The 16,899-nt window shown below is 38.1% G+C and overlaps 1 protein-coding gene across 4 annotated transcripts in view; it reads left to right on the top strand.

The window, feature by feature from the left end:
* LOC138106432 (islet cell autoantigen 1-like) overlaps positions 1-16,899 on the top strand; it is a 68,868-nt gene that overhangs the window by 28,713 nt on the left and 23,256 nt on the right. For all 4 annotated transcript variants that reach the window (XM_069007022.1, XM_069007021.1, XM_069007020.1 and 1 more), the window contains exons 8-9: positions 14,952-15,077; positions 15,260-15,358. In XM_069007022.1, the coding sequence (XP_068863123.1) occupies positions 14,952-15,077; positions 15,260-15,358 (225 nt within the window). The remainder of the gene's footprint in view (positions 1-14,951; positions 15,078-15,259; positions 15,359-16,899) is intronic.

Here is a 16,899-nt window from a genome sequence, read left to right as displayed (position 1 = left end):
TACACTTTCCTAAAATGCTTGGGCACATGCATAATGTAGTCCATCTGCTTTACTTCATAAGGCCTTTGCTGTTCAGTTGTATGTTGCATAGGCTCTGAATGATTAAAAAGATGCTATGTTTGATTTCTCTCCTTCACATAATGAAATTGAATTAGATAGGATTAAAAAAAAAACAGCAAACAAAAGGTACTGTTCTAACCAAAAAAATGGCAAATATACCACCATCTCTGATTTAGGGTTCTGCCTTGAACCCTGCTTAGATTTCAAATGTTTTGTCTGTAATAGCACACTGTGAAGTCTGAAGAGCACCACAAAAAGATTTGGGTTTTTTTTATAAATTTGTACTCTTTCAGAGTTTGTATCTTGACAAAATGTAATTACATTGTTTTGAGGGAAACAATGAATGCTTATTGATATATTAAATGCCAACCAGGAATAGCAATAACAATGCATGGGATTATGTACAACAGACTTTGTGTTACAAATGAATAATGATTATTAGTGGGTGCCATTTTGTATTTCACGCTGAAAGGTTAAATAGAAAATGAAACACAAATCCTCAACTTACAGGACTTCTACTCCTGCATTAGCCCCGTGAACACAGTGGCTTTGCACTCAGGACAGTGAGAGCATCTGGGGACTGAATATTAAAGGAACTGGGTAATCATGTTGATTTTGTTAAAGGTATCTTTCTTAAAGTGCTGGTGTCACATCTAGCTAGGATTTGCAACGTCTGTCAGTGCCATTCCCTGGCAGTTTGTACATCTGTTCATCCCACTTCCCTTTGCAGTGGCTAAGGGGATCATGCAGGCCAGCTCACTGTTTTCAGTGCTTTCAATGGAGATATTGTTACTGCACCTGAATTTGAGCTTTTCAAGTCCCTTTACCTAATTCCAGCTTATTCACTCCTTCCACCTGCTCAGAGGGGACACAGATTCAATAACAATCTTTCTCAGGCCTTGAAGAATTTCACTGGGATGCAAAGAAATTTAAAATCTGAATTATATTTTTTCACTATGAGGACGCTGTACCTAGAGGAGTCAAGAAGAGCTCCAAATTACCTGCATTATCTGAGCTAAAGTGGACTGTATAATTACAGATGAACACAGTCATGGGCATAGTAGACATGTTAGCTTTATGCTATATTACAATTTTCTTTACATCACCTCTCTGGTCTTTCAGTGTTCAAAAGCAGTAATTACCCATCTCAGTTTCTTGCAGGGGCTGACTAATTGCTGCCCACTTGCTGGCATTCCCCCCTGTACTATGTGTGGCAACCATCCTTTGCTCTCAGGTTCTCTAGCATGATTAACACAATTGAGTTACGATAACTCAGCAATTCTCAGCACTTTTAACACTAAATCCAGGTTATGCCTGCTTTAGAGCTATATGTGGCCTTTCAAACCTGAAAGATCATGTTATTTCTGGTTTTGCCATTTATCTTGGTTGGCCTGCTTCTTGCTACAAATCTTTGCAATAATTTTTATCGACTCATAGACTTTGATCATACTAGTAAAATGTGGCTCTTTGTTTTCAGACTACATATAGTTATTTGCACCTATGCAAAGAACTGTTGGATTTTTATCAACTCTCTTTTAGTCATTTCAGGAGAGGAGAGTTCAGGAGTTCTAAGTTTTCAGGACCAAATTCTTCCCTAAAGAGGATGTGTGTCCATGCATGAAAATATGCACCTGTTTGCAGATTGGGAAGGGATTACACTGTGGTGGTGGTGACTCATGTCTGCAGACTGACAGATGCATGCTCCCTACTACAACTACATTTGGGCTTCATAATGTAAAAGTCCATCCCCAAACTCTGAAATAATGCTGTCTAGATGAATGTCATTCTGTATTCAATTTAAGAGTCTGCTGATCATGAATATTTTCTTTGTATGTCCTTGCTTCAAGGTCCCTGTTAGCGTCAACGAGTGTTTTTTGGTCTTTTTTCCTTTCAGCCTAGTAAACCACTCGTTGTGGGTTGGACTAATACTGAAACTTGTTACCAACAGAAAGCTGAGGCATGTATTTAAAAGGCTTCTTAAAAGAAAAAAGCAGGTGTTTTAACAAGGCTAGAAGCTATGTATTTATTGCCTTCCTTTCATTTAAATTGTCATTTCATGTTTGTTCCCTTTTAGAAATAATTTGCATACTGATCCAAGCTGTAAAAATTAATACAATGGCTGTGAGGAAGCCATCCATATTAATAGCTTCAGGAGCTATGGTGTGTTCTCTGCTCAGGATAATCTGAGAGTAGCCAGGAGATGAAAGCTCTGAGAAGTGGAGCTGCTTTCATACAGTTTATTCCTGTAATGACCCTGTGTGAATGAGTTGGGAGGAGAGGCTGTGTGCACTCCAGCTCTCAGCTGTCACATATCTCACTGCATTAAAACTCCCTCCTTTGATACAGTTTGAAGTTAAACATATTGACCATAAGTAGTTTGCATTTCTACTGGATAAAATAGGAGGAGAGGCCTCGTGCAGCCAGCAGTAGTGTCGGCTGGGATGCTGCTGCTGGCTGTATCCCTTTATTTCCCCCTGAACCTTTCTTGGGAACGCAAGCTACAGCTTTTTGGATCAAAGCTGCTGAGGCCAGGTTCTATCCTGCATAAAGTGTGGACACATTCTTTTGAAGTTGATTTATTTCTGCTCAAGCAGGAGATAGAGAAGTTGCTTGGCAGCATGTAAGGAGTAGGGGGCTATGTATTTGAAGAGTGGGGGAAGATTTTTGGAAAGGAAAAGCCAGGAGTATGTATGACCTGTTTTCTGGGAAAGATGTATGGCTACGCAGAGATGCTGCTTTTCTGAAAGGGGATGCCTAGATGAAGCTGAACTCTGTGCAGAACTCTGTGTAAACACTCCCTGCGTTTTGAGCATAGCATCTATCTATTTAGCTTAAAAATGCATTTTCCCAAACTTAAATTCAAGTAAACCTCTCTTAATTTGAAATAAATCTTGTGTAAACATGCTTAGCATCTGTTTAATTCAAAATTGTTGTTAAAACAGCTTAGTTAACCTGCAGAAAACTAACATATCTCCTCAATTTCTGGAGCGGTGAGCTCAAAAGCTCTTGAATGTTTTAAAATGGGGTGACTCAGGAATGGTTTTTTGCTTTGCCTGAATTTTTATGTTGTGATGTGATCATAATTTCAATAATGACTCTTGAGTGCGGTTCTGAAAAATTGAAGAGTGTTTTTGCTTTCATCTTCTTCAATTTGACAGACTTTCCTTCATTTTACAGTAAATAGTGGTTGGAATTACAGAAGTGGTCCACATCGTGTATTTGAGAATCAGTTCCATGCTGTATTTTATAGAAGTTTTTATTAAGCTGATGTATTTTATTTTCTGTGACTATTTCTTTTTTATATTTTGTTGTAATTGTTTTATTTTAAGCAATTGGATTCACATTCTGGGTCTGCATTGTGTGCTCTGTTTGTGAAAACTGTTGTGAGGCTTCAAGCTAAAGACTTTGTTGTCTGGTTTTTGACTGGATGAACTTGCTGGATTGTGGATGTAATTTTGATGAGGGCTGTGTCCAGCTGCTGGATAAGTGGAAAGGACTCTGCAGAGGCGTTGCTCTCCCCAAATGACACACTTTGTCTGCCTCCACTTGGCCATGCTAGAGGGGTAAAAATCAGGAAGGATGAGGAAAATACCGCCTTAATTCCTGGTAATTCCTTAGAAAAAAACTTCAGAGGTTTTCTGTTGCTGTTGGGCTGTACCTTTCAACCTGTGGTGTTTGGGGTTTTTTTCCTATGAGGGGACTAAATTACTTTTTAATAATGGAGAAGGAAGTATATTTCTATTGCTTCAGGGCAGCTGTTCAGAATGTTGTTATTTAGTACAGAGCACTGTATTACTTGCCACAAATAGTTTTCATGTCTCAGGGAAATCTAATTTGGATGTAACAAAACTTTGCTGCTGCAAAGAGGTGTTTGGATCCATGTCTTTGCACTACTATAGTATTGACAGTAGGGAAGAAAATATGTCAAATTTGCATCAAAAAAGGTTAAAGAGGCAAGGAATAAAACACATTCTCTTGAGACATCTAAAATTAGAACATCCTGTTAATTGAATAGCAGGACAACTTTTTAAATATGAATTTAGAGTACATGTAGTTGGTCCTGTTCTGATGAAATAACTAACCCAGAAGCACAGCTATTTCAACAATATTTATTTTTAGCAAACTACCCTCTAAAAAGTAGAGGAAAAAAATTAGTTAGATATAGATTTTCCTACAGGTTTCACATAGACAATAGCACTGTTTAATATTCCAGCCCCCACCTAAATACCATGCGTAAATGTTTCACTTGGCAGACAGCACTCTGGGACTTGACTGAAAAGAGGAGATTTGTGGTGGATGCTGAAAAATAAGCTTGGACTGTCCAGGTGAATCCTGGTATATGTAGACTTCTACAGGGGGGTACAAAATTTTTTTGAAGGACTGAGATCTGATCTTCTCTCTATACTGCAGTCATAATTGTAGAAATGTTGGAGCATCTCAAAATTGCCTCCACCCCTTCTCCAGGTGAATCTCTGTGAATGTAAAGCTTACATTCTGTCATACAGTTATTATATGTGAAGCATTTCCATGTGATTTCTATTAATTAAGCATGTTTGGGCATAGGCAGTACTTGAATGCACTCTGGCACCTCTAACAGTTACAAAATTATGTAACTCATGATTTTGAATTTTTGTAGTAAAAAATCTGCAGTTACATAGGTGTTACATTGGAAGAGCTCATTTGAAGTATCTGTGCTGCCTTAGACCACAGAACAGAGAGTCTTTCTGGCATAAAAAGGTGCTGCACTGGTCTGAATCCAGCAGAGCAAACTCTCCAACTCCCCTTAACCTGTGAATGTCCCTCAGGGTTGCATTATTCTTCAGACAAAAATGCACTGTCTGTGCATCATCTTTCTTTGTTGGTGTCCAATGGTAGCAACTAGGGAGCTGCATAAAGCAAATTTACAGTGGTGGTTTCTCTGAGTATTGTGACCAGTGGAGACATCACAGGACTTAGGGTTTGTTCTCCTGTAAAATTGTCCAGTTGCCTTTTGAACCAATATAAATTCTGGCCATCCCCAGTGCATGGCTGTGATCGAAGACCTACCCTGCAGAGACAGATGTTGTGTAAAGAGCCCCTTGCCTTGTGTTGTGTTCAAATGGCTGGTTCAGTATAATGCCCTCTGGTTCCCGTGTTGGCTGAAGTCTCATCTTTTACAAGTTTTGTATGTGTGGTATGATGACCTTCCATCATACTCCTCCTTACTCATTTTTTTTCTGGCCTGGAAAACCCTAATCTATTATTCTTTTTACAGAAACTAATTTACATATTTGGTCAGGTATTTTGTTGTTGCCTGCCTTTTTTCCCCCATTGCTAAGCCTGAACTGACTGTGTTTGCAGATAAACGTACCTTTGGTTTGAAGTAAAATACAGAGTGAAAAGTCATGTCCCTGTATAATATTTATGGAATCACATGCATAAAGTGTGAGGAGGTTCTCATTTTTCCCCATCCTTGAAGAGACACAAGAGAGTTGAAAAAGGTACATTATAAAACAGCAGGAATAAACACAAGGCTGGAAAGGAAGTGAGACAGTAGGGAAAAAAAGGAGAGAAAGGAGTAAGATAAATGTCTATGTGTTTACATAAAGGAGAGAGGGAGAGCTATTCAATTTCTGTGATAGCCATCACTGAATATGTCAGAAGATGGCACAACCAACCTTTGTTTTTTGGAGCGGAAAAAAGGAAGAATATTCAAGCCAGCCATAACCTTATATCCTCACAGGGTTCGGAGAATTGCTCACATCTGCTCGCTGTCTGTGGTTGTGAAGTAAGCAGTTCTGGCCATGGCTTACTCATTACTACCAGGCTGGAGTTGCATGGTGTGTGAGCCAACAGGCTGAAGGCATTAAAATTTTTACAGGCTAAATACTGAAAAACTGAAGAGGGAAATGTGGCATAAATGTGACACAGACCAAATTTCATATACTGCCAAAAAAAAAAATTCCACAGAGAAGTCATGGTGCATATCCATGGCCTGACGTTTTGCTAGGTATTTGTATATCTTCTAGAAAAAAATCCTTTGTTGGGATTTAAAAATAATAGTAGTTAATTCAGTGTACCTAACAACATATTTTCTTACCTTAGATTTTTCTACTGCTGTTAAAGTAAAAAAATGCAGCAAAGCTCATTAAGCACATTGCTCTTTAACATGGCATTCTCCTTGACCCAGACCATAGACATGGATTTCAAACAGGAAGAAAAACACATGCCTCTAACCCAAAGCAGTGAGAGGATAATATAACAGAGCTAGAAATTAGGGCAAAGTTATATAGGCAGGAGAAAATAAAAGCACAAGGCTCTGTGGTCAAAGAAGAGAACAGAGAATGGTAGTTGTACTTCATCTGTGATACATTTGTACCCTGAGCACAATGGTCTCACCTTCAGTGACTGGAGATACACTGTTTTGTTGTTTGTATGTTTGAAGTTCTAGATTAAAGAGTTCTTTTGTGTATTTAATCACAGTTTCATCTCTTTTATATATTTGTTTCTTCTCTCCAGCAGCAAAGTGCTAATTGCAGCTTTACAACTACAGTTGAAAGCTTTTTGCTGCAAGAGTTTTTGTGAAGGTCTTATGTAAAGATGTAGCTTAGCTGTAAGCCAGTGGTGTCTCTTGGTGCAGTGAGAGCAAGCACAGATCACATTCCACATCTCTGGATTGAAAACCTGGAGAGGAGAGAATCAAAAAGTGTAAGATGTAATACAGGGACTAGGGGAAGCTACTTAGATGAGGTGTTTCTAAATCAATCTGTCTCATTTAACAAGGACAAGATGAAAAAGTGGCTGGACCACGGTACATACATAAGCTGCTGAGACTCCTCAGTCTGTTCATAAGGGTTTATCAAGAATCACGGTGTGGAAGCTTATACTGAATGAATTTAAAGGGTAAATAAGCACACATTCAAACACAATTATTAGCAATAAAGGAAATATTTTTCTGGACATCATTTAGGTCAGGGTTTAGCAAACGTAGCTTCAGACATGTGCTATGTAGATGTCTACACCTAAATTGATCAACAAGAATTTCCTTTAGAGTGGAGAGAAACAGGGTAATATGAAGTGAACTCTAGGTGTCAATTGTTTGTGTTTGCTAGATCTCCATCCACTAACACAGGCCACAAGGTAACAAGGTGAATGTCAAGGCCTGAGCTAGGCACACCTAGCATACCTTTGTGGAAGGCATGCCTGAGGGTAAGGCAGGAGTAGTATTTTGTGATGTTCATCTGCTGATTTGTACTGCCTTTAACATCTCTGGTGAAATACATAGCAACTGGCTAGCAAGGCTTTTCTGGAAAACCTGTGGAGCTTCCCAGAGCTGTATTAGGTATGAATGACCAAGGGGATAGGTGTGTACTCAGGGACAAATTCTGGTAAATACTGAGCAAAAATAGTAATGACAATTTTGAAGAGTCATAATGGCTCTCCTCAAGAACTGCCATGGACCATGTCCTATTAGGACATTTGAAAATCACAAAATTGGAGAAAATATGATACACTTTTTGGTGCTTCCTGGAGTTTAACATTTTGTCATCCACCGATACCAAATTTCTCTAATGAAATGTTTTTAACATACTAAAAAAAAGTAAATTAATATAAATTGTAAAAAATGTTTGAATGACAAAGTTTGCATGAAGGCTTCTGGGTTTGGAAGAATAACATTTTGGTTATAATGTGACTTTTTTAGTATTTTTTATCTCTATTTTTCTTCATTGTAGCATAAGGAGAGCAAAATACATGTTTAACTCATGGCAATTTGATGGTTCTGACTAGAATCAGTCAAAATGTCCGTATTAAATGAAAGAACCTTTTAATCAACTTACACTGACTTTATGGTCATTCTGTTTGTTGATAGTTTATGTTTCATATTGAGTTGCCAGGCAGAGAAACATGATCTGGTCCCAGTAAATACAGTGAAATGCAGCTACTGTTACACTCATCCATGTTAAGCTGAATTTGTCTATATGCTGTTATGGAGAAATATAGCATTGCTTCTGCCTTTTTCCTTTTTTTTCCTTAATTTTCTTTAGCACTCTTCTTCTGTTGCTTACACTGAATTCCAGAACTGTCATGAGCAATTAAATCTATAATCTCTGAGTAATTATGGAAGGTAATTTTCTAGTAGGTATTTGCAATTATTTCAGTTGGCATTGATTTCATTGGATTATGTTGGATATCGCAGTGTTTTAGTGGAATATTTTATTTTTTTCTCACCATGAATGCTTCAGCCATTAGAAAAAAGTGGTCTTTTGTGGCTTAAGAGTATTTGTGTTGCCTTTTATCTTGTGATAGACTTGCCTTGTTCAAGTCTGTATATAATGAGAGATTTCTACCACTTCAGGACATCAGAAAGTTGTATCATCTTCCTTTCCATAATCTTTCTCTCTTGCAGTGCAACTGACCTAATACATCTTTAATTCAGCTTTCACTTACCTGCTGTCTTTCCACATGAATTTGCCAATATATTTAAGCTACCTCAAAGCAGGACATAACATTTTTGACAGCTGTTTCAGTGTTATTTGCTTGTACTGCTGTAGCAACTGGGTATCTGAGTCATAGGCAGCGGCTCCACTCCACTGGTTTTGCATAGGAAAAGAAGGCAGGAGTCTGTACAGCAGGTGTGCCTGCAGTTTTTCCTTTCCTCTCCTCACACAGGCATAACTGCTTTTTCAAAGCTGACCTACCAGTTCTTTTATGGCAGAAAGGCAGACAGTACTTTCCATAGAATCATAGAATGGTTTGGGTTGGAAGGGATCTTAAAGATCATCTAGTTCCAACCCCTTTGTCATGGGCAGGGACACCTACCATAGAAGGTGTTTGGTTGTTTCCAGAGTGAGACTGATAGGCATGCAATGGTAATTAAGTCCTTTATATGATTTGCAACATGACTGCAAATTTCCTTCATCAAGCTTAATAGAATGAGGTGCATAAGGCTTTTGCACAAGCACAGAAAATTATCATTAAGTCCAAAATGGCAAATTTAAGAAATGTATTACTGGAACTTGTTCTGCTCTAAAATTATCTTAATTCAAATTTCAAGAATAGTTTAATTTCTTGAACAAATGTGATGTACATCTGCTCAGCTTCAGACTTAAAGATATCATTTGGATCTGTTTATACTGTCCAAGTAGTTTTCCCTTTTAGCTAGACATGGCTCACTTAAAAAATTCCATCTCCTAAAATTAATTTCTACCAGTGCTTCTCATCAGATCATAAATGAACATTTTAATAACCAGGATAGAAGCAGACAAACAGAAGTATGCCCACTCTTCTTGAACCATCGTTTTTATGTGTTATTCTTAAAAAATGATGGAGCAGAGATTAATGAATGCAGTAAATACTATTCCAACCCAAGGGAACAGTTGAGTCAAAGTATAGTCTGCTAAATGCAGAATATATCAAAGCACATGGAAACCAGGTGTCATACTGCGCAAGGCATTGGAATTCCTTACACTGTACGTGGAAAAGTTTAGTTACAGGCATTATTTTGCATAAAACATTACCTTTTCTGTTCTCTGACTGCACATTATCAATCTTGAATTTAAAAGAAAACATAAACCGGTAAGTACTTAGTTATGCTCATGTGAAAGTGTAAAGGGTGCTCCTTATCAAAACACCACTCAAGCTATGAAATTACTAGAGTTTGTGGGAACTGAGGATCTAGTTCCTTGTGTTTTCTGTGCCATATGCAGAAATGCTGTAAGTTGTGCTCTATGGTAAATACTTGGTCCTCAAACTACAGTTTGATTTCATGTAGTCTTTACAGCGATCAGGTATGCCAGAAGGTGCTGTACTTATTTAACACAAAGATTTGTGCTGATTCCATCTGCTGGTAGAGTTTACCAAAAGCCCCAAACAGGAAGGTTTGCTATATTCCAGGCATTTTTCCCTCTTGATTTACTTACCCCCCTCCTTCCAGCCTATACACACACCGTGCATGCTTTTCAGATCGAGTAAGTGAGAGATTGGGTGACAAATTAGACTAGAAGCATCTGTTTCTCCTTCTATGCTGGAAATGCTGAGACAAAAATATACTGTATATAAAGTGAGTTAGTGCATTTATCTGACATAATTTTGGAGATGATGCTTCACTAGCTGAATTGTCCATGGAATTAGTCTACTACTGAAAACAAATATTGCATTTTATAGGAGACTAAAAGAAAGTAGTAACACAGATGTACTGTAGACAAGATATAAAGACTCCTTGAAAGCACATGACAAATCTGTAGTTTAGTAACTGAACATATTGAATAGTTTTTGAACTGGGTCTGAGCTTTTTTTTTTTTTTTTTTTAATGTTAGCATGCTTGAAGATTAGAGTTTTTCTGTTCAAATAAGGATTTCTAGCATACCTGCTGAAAAGTAGCTCTGTGGAGAAGGACCTGGGGGTACTGGTGGACAACAAGCTGTCCACCAGCCAGCAATGCCCTTGTGGCCAAGAAGGCCAATGGTATCCTGGCATTCACTAAGATGAGCATTGCCAGCAGGTCGAGGGAGATGATCCTGCCTCTCTACTCTTCCCTAGTGAGGCCAAACCTGGAGTGCTGTGTCCAATTCTGGGCTCCTCGGTGAAAAAGAGACAAGGAGCTGCTGGACTGGGTCCAGTGGAGGGTGACAAGGATGATTTAGGGACTGGAGCATCTCTTACGGGGAAAGGCTGAGGGATCTGGGCCTATTCAGATTCTGGAAGAGAAGAGTGAGAAAGGACCTTGTCAATGTCTTTAAGTATCTGAAGGGAGAGTGCCAAAAGGATGGACCAGGCTCTTCTCAGTGGTGCCAAGCAACAGGACAAAAGGCAACAGGCAGAAACTCATGCACAGGAAGTTCCACCTGAACATGAGGAAGAACTGTGCAGGTGACCACGCTATGGAACAGATTGTCCAGAGAGGCTGTGGAGTCTCCATCCCTGGAGATATTAAGAAGTGTCTGGACACACTCCTGTACCATGTGCTCTGGGATGGCCCTGCTTGAGCAGAGATGTTGAACCAGAGGACCCATTGTGATGCCTTCCAACCTGATCCATTTTGTGATAGTTGAAGAAACTCTGTTAGCAAATATTTGCCCTTAGAGTCAAGCATTCTAGAATCTGACTTTTGAGCCCCCAGGATTTAGGATTGTAGCATTTCTTTATTTACTTATATATTTCAGTCCTTTGAAATTATTTCAGGTTTATCGGGCATCTTGTAGTTTATCAAGCTGTTGATTGAATAAGATACTGCTTTCCAAATTTATGTTTCCTGTGTGCTCTCTGTGAATATTGTACTTAGGTGTTTGCATTGGGAAATTAAAAACCAGTTGTTCCAGGTTGCTGCTTATAAAAAGACAGAGTAATAATCTTTTTTAGGTCAAGGGTACAAGATTTTCTTGTATAGTGTAAATCTCACATCTAGCACCTATAGTTTCAGATGCTTAGAAGCTTGTTCGTCATCAAGTAATTCAAGTTGTGTTTGGATCAGGGCAGTTCTTCTAGGGTCACGAAAATCCTGACAGTTTTCAGACCAGGATTTTCGAGAACTTTTGTATGTTCAGCTTTAATAAACTTAAAGATATGAATAAAAATTTGCAGGACTGAGACCACAGTGAGGTCCTGTTTCTCATGTCTTAAAGAGTAATTGCAGAGAAAGGAGGAGAAGATTAGTATGTATTATATGAGCTTTCCCTAGAGTAGAAAACCAAATGTTCATTCTGATAACTTGTGTGATATTAAGTAGATTGTGTAAGCACTTTGTAAGCAGTAAGCTTTTATACCTAATTCCTGAAGCCAACAAGTAATCTTAAAAGATGTCTAATAATAATTTCAATTGAAAATTCATTTATTGGCACAGATAAAAAGCAAAAGGTCATGCTGATGTAGCGTGTGGTGTTCTTTCTTGGTTATCCTGCACTGCTGCTGAAAAAAGGAGAATGCTTCTGCTCAATAAACTTTCAATATATCAAAAAACCTAAAAGCATCCTTAATTTAATAGTTTTCATAGTATCACATCTTTCCTGGTTGGCAAGAGAAATGTGTAGCATTTGATAACGCAGCATTAAGTATCTTGAATCATCTATAGGAACATGATAAAAATAAGGGTTTGTGTTCCACATTGTGTTGTGGATCACCTCTTTCTTTTTATGAATGTTTTAGCTTTTAAAACAGACACTAGTTACATGTTCAGTGAAGATAAATGCCAACCTTGTTCTTTGCTAAATGTCCCTGAAGAATGTATGCAGGAAGACTGCAACTCAAACTTTACAGGTGCTTTTGTCCTATCGATTTTTTTCTCCTTTCTTAAAGAGTTGGAGTAGTTCATCATTATATTTAGTAGTACTTTTCTTCTTTCAACTTGTGGCTCACCATCTCTGACAGAGTATTTATATTCCTCAGACCTAACATTCTTTGCTCACTTGGACTTTCAGTCTACAAAGCCACAGCTGTTCTTACTGTGCTTTCACCAGTGCTGTGATATAACGAGTAGGAAAGGGATTCTGATCTCAGCTGTACCATTGTAAAATATAGTTATGTATGTGACACATTTCCATTTACATCACTAGAATTTCTCTGGATTTTCATGGCTGTAACTGAAATTAGTTTTTTCAAAGCCCTCCAACATCTCTTACTTAATTCCCTACCTATTGCAGCAATTCTTTATGGCAAAAGATGTGCGTAATCCCATATTTGGATTTCAGTTAGAAGTTCCTTTTTGTACAGGCCCATGATTTTCTTCACAACTCTCCTTTTCACACTGAAGTTGTAACTGTGCTCTCAGGCACTTAAAGCTAAAGCGAACAGAGGACTTGAGGACCTAAAACAGGACAAATGTCTTTATCCAGCACTGGATAAAGTTTCTACATTCCTCCTGCCGCTGCTCCTATCTTCCTCCATTGCTGCTCAATTTTGGAGGTTCATAAGCTCTTTACCCATGTGCTGTTTTGACTAGGCAGCTGTGCTTTTCACAAAGTACTGTACTTCATAGTAGATATATGGGCAGTAGCTATTCCTTGCTTTTTATATCATAGCTTAGCATTTGTCATGCTTGCCAAATGCCTAAGAAGTGGAAGCCATTGGGGCAATTTCCTCTTTCCTGAGGAAATTCAAATCTGTCTCTACCTCACTAAAACATCTCCTAACTATCTAAGAAGTCTTCCATCTTCTTGAAGACCCCTTTTTGGTTTTGAACTCTTCAACATGCAAAGATAACGAGCAAGGCAACATCAGTGAGATGTTTTACTCGTGGTCAGAGCACTGGATCCAGTCAGAAGTTTCAGTTGTAGTTATTATTGCCAGAACTCAAGATTTGTTCATTGATAGCTTGGTGTAATTATGTGGAGTTGTCCTGGAAGACTTCCTCTTCTGGATGAATGCAGTAAACACAAAGCTATTTTGTAAAGGTAGAGTAGCTCTGCTCTTCACTACGATAAGACAAAGTGTTCAGGTTTCTTTCTTTGGCATCATCCTTTTCTGTTATTAAAATCTCATGTAAGATTCTGCATTTATGAGAGATTTTGAGTTGTGGTAGTTTCTTCCTTATGAACAGATTAGGCTGATGTGCAGTATTGCTTATGCAGAGCTTATCTGATCAGTGAAATAAAGTTGCCATGTGTCCAGCAATCCAAGAGTCCCACCATTTGTATGACTAGGTCATCTGGGGAATTTGTGATGCAGATCTTTGGCTGTTTTCCTGCCTGGTTGGAGGTCTTGTATACTCTGGGTTTGGGAAAATAACATCAGAAGTACAGTAACCATAACGTTTCAGATTGCATTATGAGATGTATGTATTTGTTCTTACTGCACAAGGAGCTTGCTGCAAAGTTCCAGGTTCCCTTCTGAAGATCAGGAGCATACACGTTTGTCAAATCTCTGATTGAGTTTGCGTATTCTGGGCAAAATGAGTTTACTCTTGGAATTAGGCCACAAAAGGAAAGAAATGTATAATTTACTACAGTAGTTTGTTTTCACAGTGAAACATTTCATTTTTTGGGTAAATATTTTAACTGTGAAAGAGTAATAGGACATCCATGATGTTTTGTGGTTGGAGTGTTTCCCATTTCATTGGAAGAAAACTATAACAAAACGTGTTTACAGAATTTAAACAAATTTCTTTCATTAATATAGTATTTGGGTAGTGTGCAAAGCTGTCACAAAAATGGGAACTCCTGGGTATGAAATGCCCACATCAACCTCCTACCGTGATACAAAATCATGCCAATGTTGTTGTCAAGCATATACAGTTGGTGGAACAGGGTGTTATACATGTACTTAAGGTACATTTTTATGTACGTAACAGGTGGTAGAAAAATAGTTTGGAAAACAAAAACTTTTTGAAACTGAAATTGTTAATTGGTAGGAAAAAGGGACTTGATATTTTTCTCATAGCAATAAACAGGAAAGGCGTTCCCATTTTAGAAGGAAAACTTTAATGAGTGAAATTTTTGTAACAGATCAAAGATATTGAAGTGCTATATCATTGCAGATAGACTTTAAAGTTTGTCAGCATGATTTGTCTCTTACTATAGGTACATGGAAATGTCTCTGACAGTGCACCTGTATATTATGTAGTAATTTTAGCTACAAATTTGTTGGTTGGCCTTTGAACTTGTCTTTCTTGAAAGAGATACCAATATAAGTATGTTTTCCAATTGTTTTCATATATATTTTATACTAATATCCATCATACAAACAGGGGTTAGAAAACAAAAATTCTTCACTGAATATACTACAAAAAGCAGTAACAGAGACAATAGGAAGAGTACCATTTATCAGCCTGTTTTATCTTAATTTCAGTGTGATTGATGAAAATATAAATTGCAATTGAGTCTGTTCAGTTGTCCGATTTTCCTAGATGTTGTATTAGTTTGCTCTTTCATTAAAAATGGAGGAAAAAACCACTACATAAACAATTGTCCCTTTGTTTGAAGGTTCAAGCACAAGTGCGACATGCAAAACTCAACTTTGACAAACTGAAGACTGATGTCTGTCAAAAAGTGGATCTTTTGGGAGCGAGCAGATGCAACCTCCTTTCTCATGTGTTAACAACATATCAGGTATCCAAGGAAAATGTTGACCTCTGAAAGAATGTTTTCCTGCTAATGTGGTTTTTTAAGAGGTTACCATGGCAATATTCAACTGTAAGAATATGTAACTAGCATTGGAGGGAAGATGTGAAATTTGCACTGAAAACAGATTTGTTTTAACATTGGCGCTGAAATTTTATCCTGCCTTACAGACAACACTGCTTCATTTTTGGGAAAAAACTTCACACACAATGGCAGCCATCCATGAAAGTTTCAAAGGTTATCAGCCATATGAATTCACTATGTTAAAGGTAAGAAATATATCTATATATGTGTTTGCCCAGTGATAACCAGTAAGAGATCATACAAGGATGTAGAAAGCACATGTTGATATTTTTCCCATATATTTTCTGACACTTTCAAGTTTTCTGTTTAATGTCCTTCTGACTAGTAGGATCAAAAACTGTATGTCTAGTGCAGTGACTAAGGAATATTTCAAAGGAAGACATATTAAAGGCTGTGGGATTGTGTTGGATTATTCATCTAGTAGAATTAGGGATTTATGTTGCTCTCCAAAATCTCAGGAGTGAATTAATACTAACTATGTTGCCTTTGCATTTGTTTTTCACACTCTTTAAGAAGACCTTTTTTGGACTGAATATGAGTAAGTGGATGCTCAGGGTACTCACTTTTTAACGCTTTACTGGGAATTACTGTTTTGTAGACTAGTGGTATTTGCTGATCCTTTGTAAACTTTCAGTATGGCATATGTGCAATATCTGACTGAAGCCTGAGTTCAGAGTTTTGCCAAGTATCTAAAAATAATCACTAAGCTTTGTGTGTTTTCCTGGTCATGTTTTCCTTGCATATGAAGCTGCTCTATTTGTTGCAATTTGAGACTCAGTAGAGGAATGGGAGAACAGTGAAAAACTTCATGAACCTACCAGTTATCCTCATAGGCCTTTTTGTCCTGCAGTTATTTTGGGCAGTGCAATAACTACTTGATTGGCTACTATATTCATGGGAGAAAAATAATGTGTGTGACAGAGGTCTGATAGAAGGGTTGCCACGGGTAGGAGAGTGAGGAATGAACAGCATGCGCAAAGCCACTCTTTGATTGGAGAGACAACCCAGTTTGAAAATAATTTCAAGTCACAGCCTCAATCCATGAAATCCTTGTGCATATGTCAAGTGGAAGTTGGGCTGCACTATGCCTTAGAGCCTATGGCTCCCCCTGAGCTCCTGGAAAAGAAGCACCTGAGGGTATAAGGTGTAATTCACCCCAGACTACCAACTTGTCTGTACATGACTATGCCATATTTAAAGATGTTTTCTAGAATGTGGGATGGGACAGAGCAGTTTCTAAACTGTACATAAAGAGCTTGTGGAGACTGTTACTTCTGCAGCTTGAAACATCACAGCAGATCAAACAAACAAATTTCAGGCTCAATCTTTTTGTGACTGAAGAGGTTTATAAACTGTTTCATCTTACCCAGCCTCTGAAGAATCCAGTCTTGCAGGAGAAATCCTCATTTTCTATGAAGTTAACGTAGCTTTAAGCCTCTTTCTTTCATAGTCTGCATCACGGAAGATGGGTTCTAGTCAGAGATTACAGTCAGATTTCAGCAGGAGACAGTTGGGCATAGCTATCTTGACATTGCTAGTAATTGTCTTGAGATTCACCAGTTAAACTCCAAACCAGGGAAGAAAGTCCCCTTTACTTCCCCCCCTTGGGCTTAGCTTGGCCAGAGCTCTGCTCAGGAGCTGGGCACCATGCTTGTGGGTTCTTTGCTTACCTTCCTGATGTTAAAAGGTTTCTGAGGCTGTTTTTATCTTTGCTTTGATCCAAAAC

Source organism: Aphelocoma coerulescens, chromosome 2, assembly GCF_041296385.1.
Source record: "Aphelocoma coerulescens isolate FSJ_1873_10779 chromosome 2, UR_Acoe_1.0, whole genome shotgun sequence".
Taxonomy (NCBI): Eukaryota; Metazoa; Chordata; class Aves; order Passeriformes; family Corvidae; genus Aphelocoma; species Aphelocoma coerulescens.
Note: the sequence above shows the minus strand (reverse complement) of the source record. Positions and strands in the feature narration are given on the sequence as shown.